We start from the raw sequence: 15,986 nt of genomic DNA, 5'->3' as shown, positions 1-15,986 counted from the left end.
AAGTGATTACACTGATAATAATCAAAGAGCTTGGAAGAAGACATATCTGGCTGTTTTGCTCAACTTTTGTACTCCTGCTGCTGCAAACACATGCAAGCAGAAAGGCTTGCGCAGAAAGCTTATTAAAGCCCATCTCATAGTACTCTTTCCCATGACTTGATCTCCTCGCTCCTTTTTCAGTACCAGCTCTCAGTGCGTGGATGGAAAATGGAATTTTTTTTCTTTCCCTACATGATTGTGCCACAGAGAGAGAGAGAGAGAGAGAGAGAGAGAGAGAGAGAGAGATGGAACCGCCTTTAATCGAGCCCTTTCCTTCTCGTGAGCTCACAGATAGATCACAGCATGCATAACACCAGGGTTGCACATAATCATGTCGATTCATGGCAAACATGCTTCTTGCTATATAGAGGTAGAAAGGGTTGGCTTTGCTTTTGGACGGTGTTGCCTTTGCACCTCCTGTCGCTTGGCTTACCCCCGTGGGCTCAAGGAATGTAGCGATCTTTTCCATCGCCATTGAGTGGGCCTTTAAGTTTTCTTTCTTCTTTCATACATCAAGAAACATGATGTTCTCGTAGATGAGGAGCCACAAATCCCATAGTGAATACACATCAACGCACAGAGACACACACACACACACTCTCTCTCTCTCTCTCTCTCTCTCTCTCTCTCTCTCTCTGTGAATTCTATGGCGACCTTCTACCCTCTTCCAGGCATGTTGCCTGGGATCGATACGGGAAGGAGACAAACCAACCAGCAAATTCTGCTAATGGGTTCCTAAACTGGCTACCTTATCTGTTGGCTATGTACATTCCAGAAGCTCTTCGAATTCTGTACTCGATCCATATTCGTTGAGGTAAGTACTGTTGCCGGGATGCGACATTGCAGCTACCGGCGAAGCGTGCCCTGCAAAGCAAGCAACGAAGGAGATATACTGAGACGTAATGTTCAGGTGGGGTGGGAATGTAGGAAAGATGGGACCATGATAGATGCCACAGAGAGAGAGAGAGAGATGTAATATTGTATTGAATGTTGTGAATTTGGTGGCGCAGGGATATGGGGATGGACCGCCCAGCAAGAGGGGGGCGGCAGCAGCTGGAAGGCGCTAGTAATACTGGTACTAGTACTAGTGTCAATACTGCAAGTATGAGTGGCGGATTGGACTACAATGCGCCCCTGAGAGGGGCCGGCAGCGCGCCATCGCCCTTCTACAAGCTCAGCACCGAGCTCAGCCGCGAGTCTCTCAGAACCCCCGGCGCCATACCCTTCCAATGGGAGCAGACCCCCGGCCGCCGAAAGAGCGGTGCCGCCACAACCGGCGCCCTCCCGGCGGCGCCGGTCTCTGTCTCGGCCCCGGTCCCAGCCCCTCCCCACCACCACGACCCGCCGCCAGCAAAGCCCAGCCTGGCGGCGCTCTTCCGGCAGGGCAGCCTGCGGTACTCCGTCCCGGCCCCGCCCGGCGATCCGCGCTCCGCCAGCGCGCGCTTCCTCCCGTCTCACGGAACCTCCGTCGGCCCCCCTCTTCTGCCGCCTCCGCGGCCACGTGCTCCTCGCGACGACGCATCCGACGACGGCTTCGCCTCTGAGGTCGCTTTCACGGCCGTCTCAGCCTCCAGCGACGTGCTCACCGCCGCCGCCGGCCTCAGCGTCGACGGCAGCCTTGCGGCCGTGTCCGGACCGCCGCCACCGCAGGCGCCAGCGCCGGACGACCGCCACCTCATCATGCACCGGTTCCTACCCGCCGCCCACGCTATCGCGTGCGACTCCCCGCAAACCCCAAGCCGCCGCCACACTGTCGGGCACAACCCAGCCACGGAGGCGGCCGCTGCCGCGCGGCAGCTCCTGGTTCGTCCCAGCCCCCTCCGCTACTCTTCTACTAATTCTGCAGCAGCGACCCCTTCGAGAGTGACGAAGCTGCATCGGCCCCCTGATTCTCCATTGGCGGACGACGGTGACGACGAGGATGATGACGAGTGTGCAGATGGTCATCACCCCCCGCCCGCGGCCGCCATGAAAGGCTGCGGCATGTTTTCCTTCCGCTTCCGAGCCGCCTTCATACACCTGTGCAGCCGCGCTTCTCCCACTTCCACCACCCCTTCATCATTATCGTCTTATTCCCGATCTAAGAAGAAGCCCACTAGCAACAAGAAGAAGAGCAGTGGCGCGCCAGACCCTGCAGCTGCATCCAGCATTGTAAATCAACCGCCAAGGCTGGCCGACATTCTGAAAGAATCCGACGATAGTCTGGTATATTGCCAATGTTCTGGTTCTGTTGATAACTCACTCTCTGCCATGCGATTACTGTCAAGAATCTTTGCTAAATAACTACAAACTCTAATGGTTTGATGACTCAGTTTGAATAAGGAAAGCTTCACGTGTATAATTGCATGAGAAATTGACAGTCACCAATAGCTTGATGAGCTAATTCCCGATTAACCGGACTAATTAGCCTCAATTGAGCTATTTGTTTCCCGGGTTAATCAATGCGGGGACAAGAATCTCATGAAGTCAAGCCTGTCCTGATTACATTAACTGCCAACACTTCGTGGTTCTTGCTATCACCAATAGCAGATAATCTTCACTGAGTTAATATTTTCTCTTCCTCTTTTCATCACTTCAGCTAATCTCTCGTCCTCCCTTTCTTTGGTCCGGTTCTTAGTATTACTTATTCGATTGAACAAGTCGGCTTCCTGCAGCGAATATGTAACTAATCTCCTAGTAATCGTCCCCAACAGTTTGATTAGTTGAATCTTAATGGTTAAGCAGAATCGACTAAGCTAATCCCTTCTCTTCCCTTGTACAATGCAGGCCGACTGGATGACCTCTATCGATGACGCGTCCAGTTACACAGATGCTTCCAGCAGATTCAGTCCCATGGCGCATCCTTACGGCAGCTCTGATAATTATAGAGGCAGCACACTAACAGGAGCAATGTCGCCCTTCATCGAGGGCAAGGGGTTCTTGGGGATGCCCAACGATCACCATCGTCATCGATTGAACGCTCAATCAGATCGTTACGCGACTCCTCGATCATCCACTAGCGCAGGTGAAGCATTATATAATCGTGCAGAAGAAATCGTATCCGACAATGGCAGATCACAATTTCAAAAGGAGACGGTCACAAACATGAATGATCAGCCATTAAACCTGCAGCACAGTATAATAAGAGTCGATCATGCAGATTGTGACCATTCGAAGGGAGATGACGATCAAATTAGAATAAGAGGCCGCCATAAGTTTACGGCAACAGTGCCGATTCCTGTAATAACAGAACGCGCGGTGGAATCAAATGATCAGTATGGTGGACCGAAGATGATAATTAATGGAAGCGTGAATATGATGCTCTCGCCCCCTCTACCGAAGTCCCCATCCGAGTCCTGGCTATGGAAGGCCATGGCTTCTCCCGCCAAAGCTGGTTTCTCCCCTCAGTACTCCAAACGCATGGAATTGGGGTCTCCCATCAATAGATACCCCCCGCGGCACCACGGGCCCAAGTGGGAGAACATCGTCAAAGGCAGCCATGTCCAACCCGGCCACTTGAGGTTTTCAGAGGTGAGGCTTCCACTGCACTGACTTTAGCCTGCCATAGATCATAATTGCTTGGACTTAATTAGCATTTGTCTCTTAGATGGAGCAGTTATTAAACACTTTTAACACTCCTAAGCCTTTCTTGTGTTTATTATATCAAACTAGAGTGCATTTTTAAAGAATTGTTAAATTTCTTGTATAAGACTAACAATGACGCCCATACAAAGACTTTCCCATTCTTTAGAGAATATTCTAGCCCATGAATTTTCAACATCTTTGTAGAATTTCGCATTTACCCTTTTTAAAAATGCAGCAAGAGGTGAGATATATATTACTGAAAGTAAAATAGATGCATCACATGTCTCTCTCATCACTAATGAACAAGCCTTGTTAGGCAGCAGAGGAAGAATGAGCCCGAGATTCCTGGTGAACTTTGAAGATGTTATCTAGTTAAATAGGGAAAGTGGATCAGCTTAGAGCTATTGTTATCAAATTTTACGTTAACCCTTAACAAGCTCCTTAGAGGCCAAGTTAAATAATGGGATCCAAGAAATGCTTGCCCAATTCATAGATATCATTTCAAGCCTCACTTTTTTTTTGACTATGTAAAAGATATGACCTTTACCCTTAACAAGTACATGACCCATAAAAGGCTCATGAGAGGCCAAGTTGACAATGAAATCCATAGAAGTACTTTCGCTCTACTTTCCCAATTCATAGGCATCATTTCAACCCTCACTTCTTTTTTACTATGTAAAAGGTGTGTTCTTTACTCCTAACAAGTACATCAAAGGGTTACTAGTTATAACATGCTACATCTAGCTTAGCATTTGTGTACGTCTATTAAGATGTCATTGATAGGGCAAGATTTCGAAGCCTTCAAAGGCTATCTTATCTTTTAAAAGAAGTATAGGTATGAATTTGCCATTTGAAGTACATCATGAAATGGAAATATAAACTTCCAACCTCTTTAGGTAGATGTGTGGGTTTTACAAGGGCTTTTCTATTAAAAATTTGGTTTACCCTTCGAGGGGAGGCTAAATTTTCCATTTGAGCTTTAACCACATGGATTAGTAGTTGGATACCTAGTAGCATTTAAATTTTGCATAACTAAACCCTCAATGTATTGTGTATGCTTCAGTTATAGAGAATGTTCTTAATTGTGGGCATGATGCTTATTATTTTGCCGTATTAGGAGTAATATGCAAGTCTTAACAAAGAACTCTCTCTTTTCTTCTTCTTTGATGTGGTTGGCAGGAACTCCTCCATCAATCTAAGAACTCCATCAAGGTTGGTGGGATCTAAAAGCCTACAAGCAAGCAAACCATACTCTCTATCGAATGTAATTCTATGCTCCAAACATGACAAAGCTCAAGAACCATAGGACTTCACGAGCAAAGTATATGCATATAAACTTTTTTTACTTAATTGACATGAGGCTACAAGATGTGGGCCATCACCAACATCATAGTGTAATCTAATTTTATAGAATGGTGTTCTTGTAGTGGATACATACTACAACCAAATGTCTTTTAATCTTTATTATATATTCATTTCCAATTTTCTTGTTAAATAAAAAACAACTCTACCAAATACAACACTTTAAAATTTGTGGCTCATTACTGCCTTATATTGGTGTGTATATGATTGATGTGCATTATCATTTTGTTCTTGTACCTTACCTTAGTCATACTAGATTTGTGGGCTTGCTTTGGGAGATAAAGATGTAAATAAGGCATCTTGTAAATGAGAGTCATGACCACTTTTTGGTATGATCTCACAATATAAATGCTCTTTTCACTAGTTGATTCACTAGTGCAAGTATCAATTGAGGCGATTAACATATGCTCGAATAACAATCTTACATTCTTACCAACACAATATGATGTTATTCATTAGACTAAGAAATGATCCACATGGATTGCTTTAGATGCTCTCAAATCCTATGTACCAATACCTTTAGGACATGCCATTGAGTAGACTACTACACCATTCAATTCTAGTCTAGATGTTGAAGCCCATTAAAAGATAATAAATTAACAATCTTAGATAAGAAAAAATTGGAGAGATATTAAAGCATTTTCAAGAAGATTATTCATATAATTGACCAAATAATAATGATAAATGCTTCTATGATGAGTGGTAGTTCAGTAACAACCAAAAAAGATTTCTAGCTATAATATCTTAGTAGTGAAAGGGTGAGTAGGAGTGAGAGAGAAGGGCACAGGCACAAGCAAGAGAAAGACCTATGGAGGTTTGAATAAGAGAGAGCAAGACCAATGTGTATGGAAACTTTCAACAATCACAATATGTGACTTGCCTTCCCTTTATTATTCTATCACTATAAAGAATAAGGAATAAATACGATAGTGATGGGTGGCCGTTACCTACAATGTATAGCTCTATAGTCACTACTACAAGGTAAATATAGGTTGCTAGGCACATACAGCCTTTAACTCCCAACAACCTCTCATTTAAAGGTAAATGTGCTTGGAGTGAGAAGGAAAGTACAATATATATATATATGAATACAATTGGATGAGAGAAGATACCATATCATCTTACACCCATCAACTTCCTAAGGAATGCATATCATTCCATTGAGAGACTTTTAATGAGCAAATTGATAGGGTTCTCATCTGTAAAAAGATATTGACAAGCTCTCTATGCTTGTCCTCAATCACCTCTCTAATAAAGTGATAATGCACCTCAATGTGCTTGGCCTTTGTATGAAAGACCAAGTTGTGTGCCAACTGGATGGTTGGTTTTGCAATGTACCCAGCCTCGATAGTAAACAAGGCAGTGTATTTTTGCACCTTAAACATCCAAGAAACAATGGCTCCAGCAAAGGTGGACATAGCTAGAGATGGACTTCCTACTATTTGTATGGCATGTATCATCTGAGTTAGTGTAACCTACAACTTTAGTATCCTAGCCACAATAGCAGAGGCATAAGTTTGTAGCACCCTTAGTATATTTCATGATACCATTCATGGCATCCCAACATCGTTAGTCAGGCGTCGCCATGTAAGGATCCACAACTCCCATCACACTATGTTAGGACTAGTAGCTATCATGGCATATATCAAGTTACACACTATGGATGTATACAAAATCTTCACCATCTTCCATTATACTATCTTAGGACTAGTGGATATCATGATATATATGGAGCATGTAATTGCAAGCTATCTAATAGGGGCTATTGTACAAAGAAGATTCCTCCTGAAAGATCACCCTATGCACCTCAATCATCTACTCAAGTTTCTTATGTATCTTATCCTCATGGAACACAATACCATGGCTACGGAGAACTTTTCTAGCTAAGGGATCCCAAAGATGACAATCCATCTTACTTGCATCACCATATCTATGAAAGGTGCAAATGTCAACCGAATCCAATTTGTTGCCCTTGTCTTTCAAAATGTGGCAGAATGCATCGCATCCAAAGACTCTCAACTGTGCCTATGAAGGAGGTTTACCATACCATACCTCCTTTGAAACTTTACCACCATTGAAGAATAGTGCATGGGGATCTTTCAATCAAATGAACTATAGTAGTAACTGCCTCAACCCAAAACGTTTGGGGTAAGTATACATGACTAAGCATCCTATAGACCCTTTCCTGAATGGTCCTATTCATATGCTCGACAACACCATTCTAGGGTGGAGTATAAGAAGCAATCAATTGATTATTAATTCCTTGATCACCAAAGAATTGCTCACAAGCACGAGATACATGCTCCCCTCCATTATATGATCTTAGGCATTTTAGCCTACATCTAGATTGGTTCTCAATCAAAGCAACAAAGTGTTGAAATTAGCTAAAATATCTAATTTATGCTTTATGGGATATATTAGCCATAGTTAGGAGGATTATGACTTTGCCTGCCATATAAGCAATGATCACAACAATTAAAATAAGACTAATCGAAGGGGCAAGAGATACTACAAATGCATCAAAACTTTCATCACTTTAAGTGACATGTGTCCAAGGAGACAATGCCATAGAGATATATGGGGAAGATCATAAGTGAGAGCCAATACATGATATGTAGATCTAGAAACAAGCGAGATAAAGACTATCAACTTTGGCACCTCTAGAAAAAATGACATTGTAATAATTTTCCAAGAAGAATCACTAAAAGGGACATGATATAAGGAGCATCCTCCAACTATACAACTAAAATAAGCCTTTTCATCAAACCTAAGAGACATAACATACATAATGCAAAATAAAAGTAGTACCTATAGAAAATTGCAAGTGAACATCATTGATGTAAATAATGCCACATACATGATCATCCCCCAATCCTATAAATTAGAAATGGTACGATAGGTGTAAAACCAGCTATGATGCGATGTCATATTTAAAAAAACCCTCAAACCAAGTAACCAACATTGAGATAATGAGGATAGACCATTCATCAACTACGTGGCAACAAGTGAAGAATGTAGCCAATATGTATAAGTCATCTAACTGATACTAGAATGTATTAATCCCTTCAATCTTGATAGTGGATTTAGTGATGCGAGACCATCTGATGATTTACCATTATTTATCCTAGTGTATTTTATGGAAATGCAGCTACATGTGTCCCTACTACCTGCAATAATGGCATGTAAGTGAAGACTTAGGACTATGACAGTTACTATGAGCCTGCTCACAAGATCTAGATTTAGACTTATTCTATTATGGGTCTCTACCACCACGGTCATTATTACTACCTCTAGCATCATTCCAACCTCAAACTATGAGAGCATGAGAGGCACGAGCCACATCAATATTCTTCATGTTAACCTCTTTAGTGGAATGATTGAAGCTCCTCAAATTTCCATTCTAATAGCAATTGAAAGGGTGAGAAGGAGTGAGAGAGAAGAGCACAAGTGGAAGCAAAAGTAAGAGCTATAGAGATTTAAACAAGAGAGAGCAAGAGTTGGTGTGTGGGAATTTCCAAAAATCACAATGTGTGACCTGACTTCCTTTTATTATTCTATCATAGTAAAGAATAAGGAGTAATTTATGGGCAGTTGCCACCTATTGTGTATAGGTGTGTGGGCATTGAGAACAAGGTAAATACAAGTGGCTAGGTACATGCAGCCGTTAACCCCCAACAACTAGACACTCTCAAATAAACACAACGAGCCATAGATTGGATGAGTAATTAATTATCCCTTGCAAGGTCTCAATAAAATAATGTGAAAAAAATATGGACATTCTAATGTGAAGAAATTTTTATTATTTAAGCATTGTTAGTGATTTTGTGGATGACTTTAAAAGTTTCGTACTATCTTGGAGCTAATTTAACATCCTGGTTTTTCATTAACCTTTTAAGTTTGCACGTCTATATGTGAAACCAAACATAATCACCTACATTGAAGTATAAGCTCTTCAACCTACATAATTTTTTCTTTGACTTGATCAAGGATGATTTGATGATCTCTAATAAATTGGTTGGTAGCACATGTTTTTTCAACAATGGCATGATAGGAACTTGGAGTTGAGTGCTATATAAGAAAGGGTGTAGACACTAATTCATAGTTATGGAAATCCTAAAAGTGATAGAAATCCTAATTCCCAAAGGGGGATTATTAATAACCCTAATTTTGGTCTATATAAGAGTAGGAGGTCTCAATTGTATGCATCCATTTTATATATCCATACTAGGGAAGCTTTATCAATGCACCTATTGTAAGCATTCCTTCACTTCTTCTATTCTATCATCTTGTATCCATTGTTAAGAGAGAGTGTATGTGTATGAGTGAGTGAGTGAGAGTTTGTGCTGGGCAAGGGACTGAGGGAAAGTAAAGCTCTACATCTTTTTCTTGCATTTCATCTTCTCTTCTTTCCATTCATTGTAAGAGGACTGAGTTTGAAGTCATATATGAGGTTTTGAGATTGTGAGAAAGTGAGGAATTTGGTAAGATGAAGCTCTTCTATATATTCTTTCTCTCCTTCTCCTTCTTCTTCTCTATCTTCTTCTCTCAAAATGGGCATACTTGGTGGTGGATGGGAAGGGGTGACAACATTAGATTGTGTTGCTTGGATTGTGAAACCATCTTTGAACCTTCAAGCTTTCATACGACAATGCGGAAAGGTATGTTGGTGAGTTCACTACACCTCGAAGCTAGAGTCTTATGTCCTTGCTTTCTAGGGTTGGAGAGAAGTATTCATGGTTAGTTAGAGTGGAGTGTTGAGAAAGATTCATGTTTAGATAGACTAGAGTGTTGAGAAGACAAGGTGAGAGATTATTGCCAAAGTGAGTTGTGGCTTCTGAAACAATAGAAGAAAAATAGAATCAAATGTCTTGACTGTTGGGTGCTTAGCTCAACAAATATGAAGCATGGAAGGTCACCTAGGCCACTGAAATTTTTTGCCACATTTGGGATATTTGCAAATTTATTAAATAATGGCATGATCTTTTCCAAGTTTAAGGATCACTGCTCATAACACAATGTTAGACATACGCTTGAGATTATTATGATCTCTTACATAGTCAACATATACATGACGCTTTATTGAATCTAGTCCTTTTAGTAAATCAGTTTTCCCTACTTTTGTAAAATGATTGGTCGCCTTTTCACTACATAAAAACAACAATAAATGGCAATAGTTTGTCTTGTTTCACGATCAAAGATTAGATGCTTTGCTTATATCTCTCTTGGAGGAGGAGTGGTTTCCAAATGATCAGCTAGGGCAAGTTTTTCCAAGCTCCCAAAATTTTCCAATAGCTCTTTGTGTCTTTGGAGAAGAGAGGCAAGGGGTATGATAGCTCAACTTGACATCACGTTCAAAAAATTTCACAAGTTAGTCCATGACATCCCATGGAAAATCATTATTACGAAATGGATAGGGAAATCCCAACTAGATTTATGTCCTATTGGTCTACTTGGATAACATCTTTTGCTATAATGAAGTCACTACTTCAGAATTGGAAGAATATAATTACGTCTTTGTTTTCATTTTCAAAGTTATTAAATATTACAAATTTATCAAAGAAAATAATGATAAAACTTTGATACCTTAAGATAATACAATTCACAATGGGGCTAAATTTGGTTGGTTGATGCATTAGTCATTCCAAAAGGCATAAGTAAGAGTATCTACAAAATTGAGTTATGGAAACAATCTTGTTATATCTTTTGTGAACTTGATAATATATAAACTTTAAAAAAATCATGTTGAAGAAAGTAGACACTTTGAATTATTCAAGCAATTCATCTATCTGAGGGATTAGATAATGGTAATGGTTATTGATAGTGATCTTGCTAAAGGATCTATAATGGATGCACATCTATATTAGCATTCTTTTTATTAACTAAGTGTTTTCAATGGAACACTTCACAACTCACTCTCAACATAAGTCCTATCTCAAACCAAGATTATTATTATACTATCTCAAGTCCTAAACTATGATAATGGCACATTACATGGGTTCAATAGACATGATTTTCCAAATATATTTTTAAATGCATATTTTGCATATAAAAGATTACCATATAAAGGGGTTATTTACAAATTGAATAGAAAATATGTATGTTTTATATAGGCATAATTCATAGATAAGGGTAATTGAACACATGTGATATAAAGGGCTTACATGTAGTGAACCCCCAAGATAATAGGTTTGCTAAAAATTGATTCACATTTTCCTAGGGCATTAGTTTTTGATATGTGAGATGTCTCAACTTTAAAGTCCAAAATACAAGGAAAGCACGTGCTAATGTGACTATTAATCCCAAGAGGTCTATATATGGCTCCATCCCAAGAAAGTAAGCCATTGCCTTATTACTTTACAAATATTCCATTTCCTTATTCTAAACATTAGTAGTTAATGAAGATTTAGAAATTTCTTTGTACGATGTTTTAAGAATCATAAACCTTGTATGTTCTTTGTATGGAAACAATTTATGGAATCTAGAAGACTACCTTTTGTGTCTTACTTAGAGTCATAAACCTAGAATCTCATAGTGCATTGTACCTTGGCTTCTTGTAACATAGGACTAGTACCTTGAGATTCTTAGAAAGGAAACTATGTGGTTATGTTGTATTAAATAATAATGATGCCAAATTCCACACTTTTCTAATGTTAAATATTTACCACGAAATTACATAGCGCTTTATTAAAAGTATGTGGCCACTTGTGAGATATAGGAGGTTTAGAATATATACCAAATTGAACTTTTTGAGAAAAGTATAAGGGAGTATGGGAGGCTCAAAAAAGCATAGTACCCTCCAAAAGTAATTTCCTTGCATACAAAATCTAAACATTGTAGTTGAACTTAGGACTTATAAATATATATTTTACTAATTTATGTTCCCTTGCATTATTCTATTGTAAGTTGGATCTATCCACAAAGTAAGTGCGTAATGTAAAAGATGATAATGACATCAAAAGAGAAGGTACCAATTTTCATTTTGGATCTACCAAATTTTTTTACACTTTTATGGATGCACAATGTCCAATCAAAGAAATATACTCAACTTCATATTGGATCCACTAGAAGTTATATTAGAGTTCTGGATTAATAATGTGTAATCAAGCATCACACAAATAATGAATAAGTTAATCACTACATTTGTGTGAATGCATAGCACTTTTTAAAAACTCAAGAAATCATCTTTCAAAAATGCAAATAAGAACATCTATAACCACAAAAAATATATTTATAACATCATATAGACACATCAAGGCAAAAATCCTTAGAATAATCAACTAGTAGCTATTTTATGGCATTTTATAGTCTCTAAAAACATTCATTCCCAAGAATATTCAACTATCAACTCTATTTAGGCATTTTGTAGACAACTCTAAAAATATATTTATTCACAAGTAACTTAAAATACAAGCACAAAACAAGGCATTCGCGAACCATCTCCTAGCCTTCTTCACACAACATGCTAATTCTATTCTATCACACTATTATCCTACCTGATTTCCACCACCTAAGAGAGTCCCATCATCAAGATCTTCCTTATCATAACTTTCGAATGAAAACTAGCATGGAAACGTCCTTCATATATCCCGTTTCTAATCCTTCACCAAAGATCTTGGGTAGAGAGACTATACTATAACATGTGTGGGGTGGATTCTCTTTGTCTCAGCACAAGTAAAGAGGACAAAATGGAGAGACCTTCATAAATTTTTCCATCGTATTCTTAATAGCTAACTTTTTGGAGAATATATCAATGTAAGCTTAGATGAGGGATTACTTTCTTCATATCCCTCTAATCCTACACCTCCATATCTTTCAATTGGTTCTCCAAGAGCGAGATTCCTGCTCCTCTCACTCTCTAGAGAAGAGGGCATTGAGGGTATGCCCCTTCTATACAACAACCGATAACATTCATGACATCGATGAAAAATGTCCATCTAATGCAATCACAACCCTCATGAAAATCCACGCTAAGAAGCAAAAATTCCCTTAAAACAATTAATAGCATGAGATTCAAAGTGGCATCATGAATCCATCTTCCAAGTATAAAACCATTTCATCTATTAAGTAACATCCTTGGAAATATAAGCTAAACATTAAGGACTAGTTCCTTTAATAGCCAAAACTTTGTAGGACACAAGAATGTTAGGTTCAATCCAAAGCTTCTCTTGTAAACTTAGCTTTGTTACCTCCATATTTCTAGTATAGTGAAACATCCACTAAATAGTCATGCATATGTTGAAAAAGAGTGAGAGTGCTTCCATATATTGTTGGCCTTGTTTTAATAGATCCTATCCTTCAAAAACAATGTATTGGGCCTCTCAATGATGGCAACCCACAAGTATTTTTTTAAATCCACACCCCTTTGCAATTTATCTACACAAGTCAAACTACCCTATTAATAACATTCAAGATTTATTCCTAGGGCCAATCACCAAGAACCCTAATTAACATAAGCATAGTCTAATCTATCTAATTTCCTCTTTGATTATTGTGCTATGTAAAACATATTTGATTGGGGTCATGAGAGATGCGGAGTACATCCACCAGATCACAAGTAAAAGAGAGAACTAAGGACAATTTCCTTGGCCACAACTTTATAGGACACAAGAATGTGAGACTTAATCCAAAGATTCTCTTCTAAAATTAGCTTTGTTACCTCCATATTTCTAGGGTTATAGTGGGACATCCATTAAATAGTCATGCATATGTTAAAAAAGGGTTAGAGTGCCTCCATATTTCATTGTCCTTGTTCTAATAGATCCTACTCTTCAAAAATGGTGTACTCTAACTTATCTAAGTTTCTCTTTGATGATTATTGTGCCATGTAAAACATATTTGATTAGGCTCATGAGAGATGTGGAGTACACCCCCCTAAATCACAAGTAAAAGAGAGAATCCCATGCATGTTTTTCTTCATCAACACGGTAGTTATTCCATGTGACTTGTCTACTTTACTTCTAATCATATTGAAGCCACCTAGAAGGATAGTATGAGATGAAACCATCAATTCCAACTTTTTTGCCCTACCAACAAGTGATGACTTGGGAGCACGTAATGAGATTACATCTACCTCTTCTTAATTAAATTTGACTATGATCATCATCATACAGTCTTTCTCGTCCTTCTAATTGACCTTGTATTGTTGTATATCATTAATAAATATCATTGCATCCCCTCTCCCACTATACATGGTAATATAAAACAAGCATATTAAGTTAATTCCAAATCTTTTATGCACTCACACATGAACTTGAGATCTAGCAATGCCAAAAACATCTAGTTTTCTTCTTCCATTAGGAAAAAAATGAACTCACAAATGGGCCTTTTAGCCCCCCCTCTCTCCTCCTTAAAACAAGAAAAAGAGGAGAGAAGAATAGTAAAATAATCATCTTCTCTCTCCGCTTTTGCAATCTCGTTTTGCCTTTTGTATATTATCTACAAAGATATGCTCAGATTCCTTCTCTCTCCTCATTCAAGAAGTCTTTTTCAACTAAATTTTATATTAAAAAAGGAGTTAGTTACGGGAGTGTGGTGCTTCGTTTTCAATGCAAAATGATTAGTAGATACGAGGTAATTGATTTTTAAATCAAGAACAAGGAATATGAAAATTTGGAAGTTCCTTTTAAGACATTTTGGGATTTTTTATTTTCTAGATTTTGGTTTAAAAAAACCAACTGGTCAAATTTTTTGTTTTTTGGAAAATTTTTGGAGGTAAAATAGAAATGTCTAAAATATAAAAGGTCTTGGACATCCCTACCCTCTAAGCTATTTTCCCCCATATATATACTCTCTTATGGCTCTATTGTGACCTCTTCTCTATGTTTATGCAACCTTCATTAACAGAGTGAATTACTTACACCTTCCTTTCCCTTGGCACCTTTGTGTGACTCTCTATGCATCTCCACTCTCTCTCCTGTGACAACCAAGTAGGCTCCATGTTTCTATTGATAGTAAAATGAATACAGGAAAGAAGGAGCTGTATATTGAGGTAGAGATTGCATATGCCCCATTATTCAAAAGAACCAAGCATACTAGTGTTAACCCTTAGGTTTTGCAGAGTTACAGGCAAATGGGATTGAAACATGTGGACTTGTGGGTTGATGGGGGAATCTACCCAATTGACCCCTTAAACAATAGACCTCTAACTTTCTCAGGAATCACAAATTTGCTGAAGTATATGTGCGAGGGTGAAAATGGGTTGCTCAGTTACACTAGGAAGCTCAATGATCAGGTGTTCAAAGTATTTACAACTTGCCAAGCAACCATAAAAAATTGTCATGATGTGATCGATGCACATAAACTTCATATACAATAGCTCATAGGACAAGTGGTATAGCTGAATTGTTGAGATACTTGCAATCACACCTACTCTAGTCCCTTTGTATATGACAGCTAGGCTAGGAAGATGCAGTTCATTCTAGGAAGAGAGACAAAATCCCATATGCATAGTGGATGTTAAGTGCTACTAAAGAACTCTATATATTGTTGTACTTGACTATCACTTTCATATGAGATGAATACAATATCATGATGCTTTCCTCTTTCAGTTAGTGTCATTGTCATTGTCTGTCTAATACACAAGAATGTCTTTATGAGTTCAAATCTCAATCTTGAAACCTAATTCACTTGTGTAACAGTTGTCTCTTCTTTGTCTATGTCATCATGAGTTTGGTCTCTACCTTCCAACCTCCATAGCTTTGCCATGCTCTAGATCTGCATCATTGACATGGTATCAGAGCTCAACTGAGCATGGCTTAGCTCTCCTCTACTCTCTCTCAGCTCATCTTAACCTCAGGTCAGCTCATGGCTCCATTTCTCACCTCCATCTCTACTTGACCTTCCTTGGCAGCCATAGCCAGCTTGCATCCTGCCTGCTTCAAGCTCTTGGATCTCTCTCCAAAAGTCATATCTCAACCTGTTCTCTTCTGGACATTTGTTCCTTGACTCCCAAGGCTTCTCTGTATCACTTGAGAGCTCGACATTGGCCACTCCATAACTCAGCATTGACAATTTTATCAATC

General features: G+C 39.1%; 1 protein-coding gene across 2 annotated transcripts; it reads left to right on the top strand.

Annotated features, from left to right (window-relative positions):
- Positions 1–299: 299 nt before the first annotated feature.
- On the top strand, positions 300–5,112 carry LOC148017579 (uncharacterized). Of its 2 annotated transcripts, none has more exons than XM_087662561.1 (4): positions 300–853; positions 1,050–2,244; positions 2,806–3,549; positions 4,783–5,112. In XM_087662561.1, exons 2-4 carry the CDS (start codon positions 1,054–1,056, stop codon positions 4,828–4,830), a joined length of 1,983 nt encoding a protein of 660 aa, XP_087518687.1. In that variant the 5' UTR covers positions 300–853; positions 1,050–1,053; the 3' UTR covers positions 4,831–5,112. The 2 variants fall into 2 exon arrangements, with proteins under 2 accessions (XP_087518687.1, XP_087518686.1); XM_087662560.1 differs by having other exon boundaries at positions 302–949.
- Positions 5,113–15,986: the final 10,874 nt, after the last annotated feature.

Source organism: Lygodium microphyllum, chromosome 22 (assembly GCF_053477565.2).
Source record: "Lygodium microphyllum isolate KBCC chromosome 22, Lygodium_microphyllum_v1.1.10, whole genome shotgun sequence".
Classification (NCBI taxonomy): domain Eukaryota; kingdom Viridiplantae; phylum Streptophyta; class Polypodiopsida; order Schizaeales; family Lygodiaceae; genus Lygodium; species Lygodium microphyllum.
The sequence above is the reverse complement of the archived record's forward strand: the minus strand, read 5'-3'. Positions and strand labels throughout refer to the sequence as shown.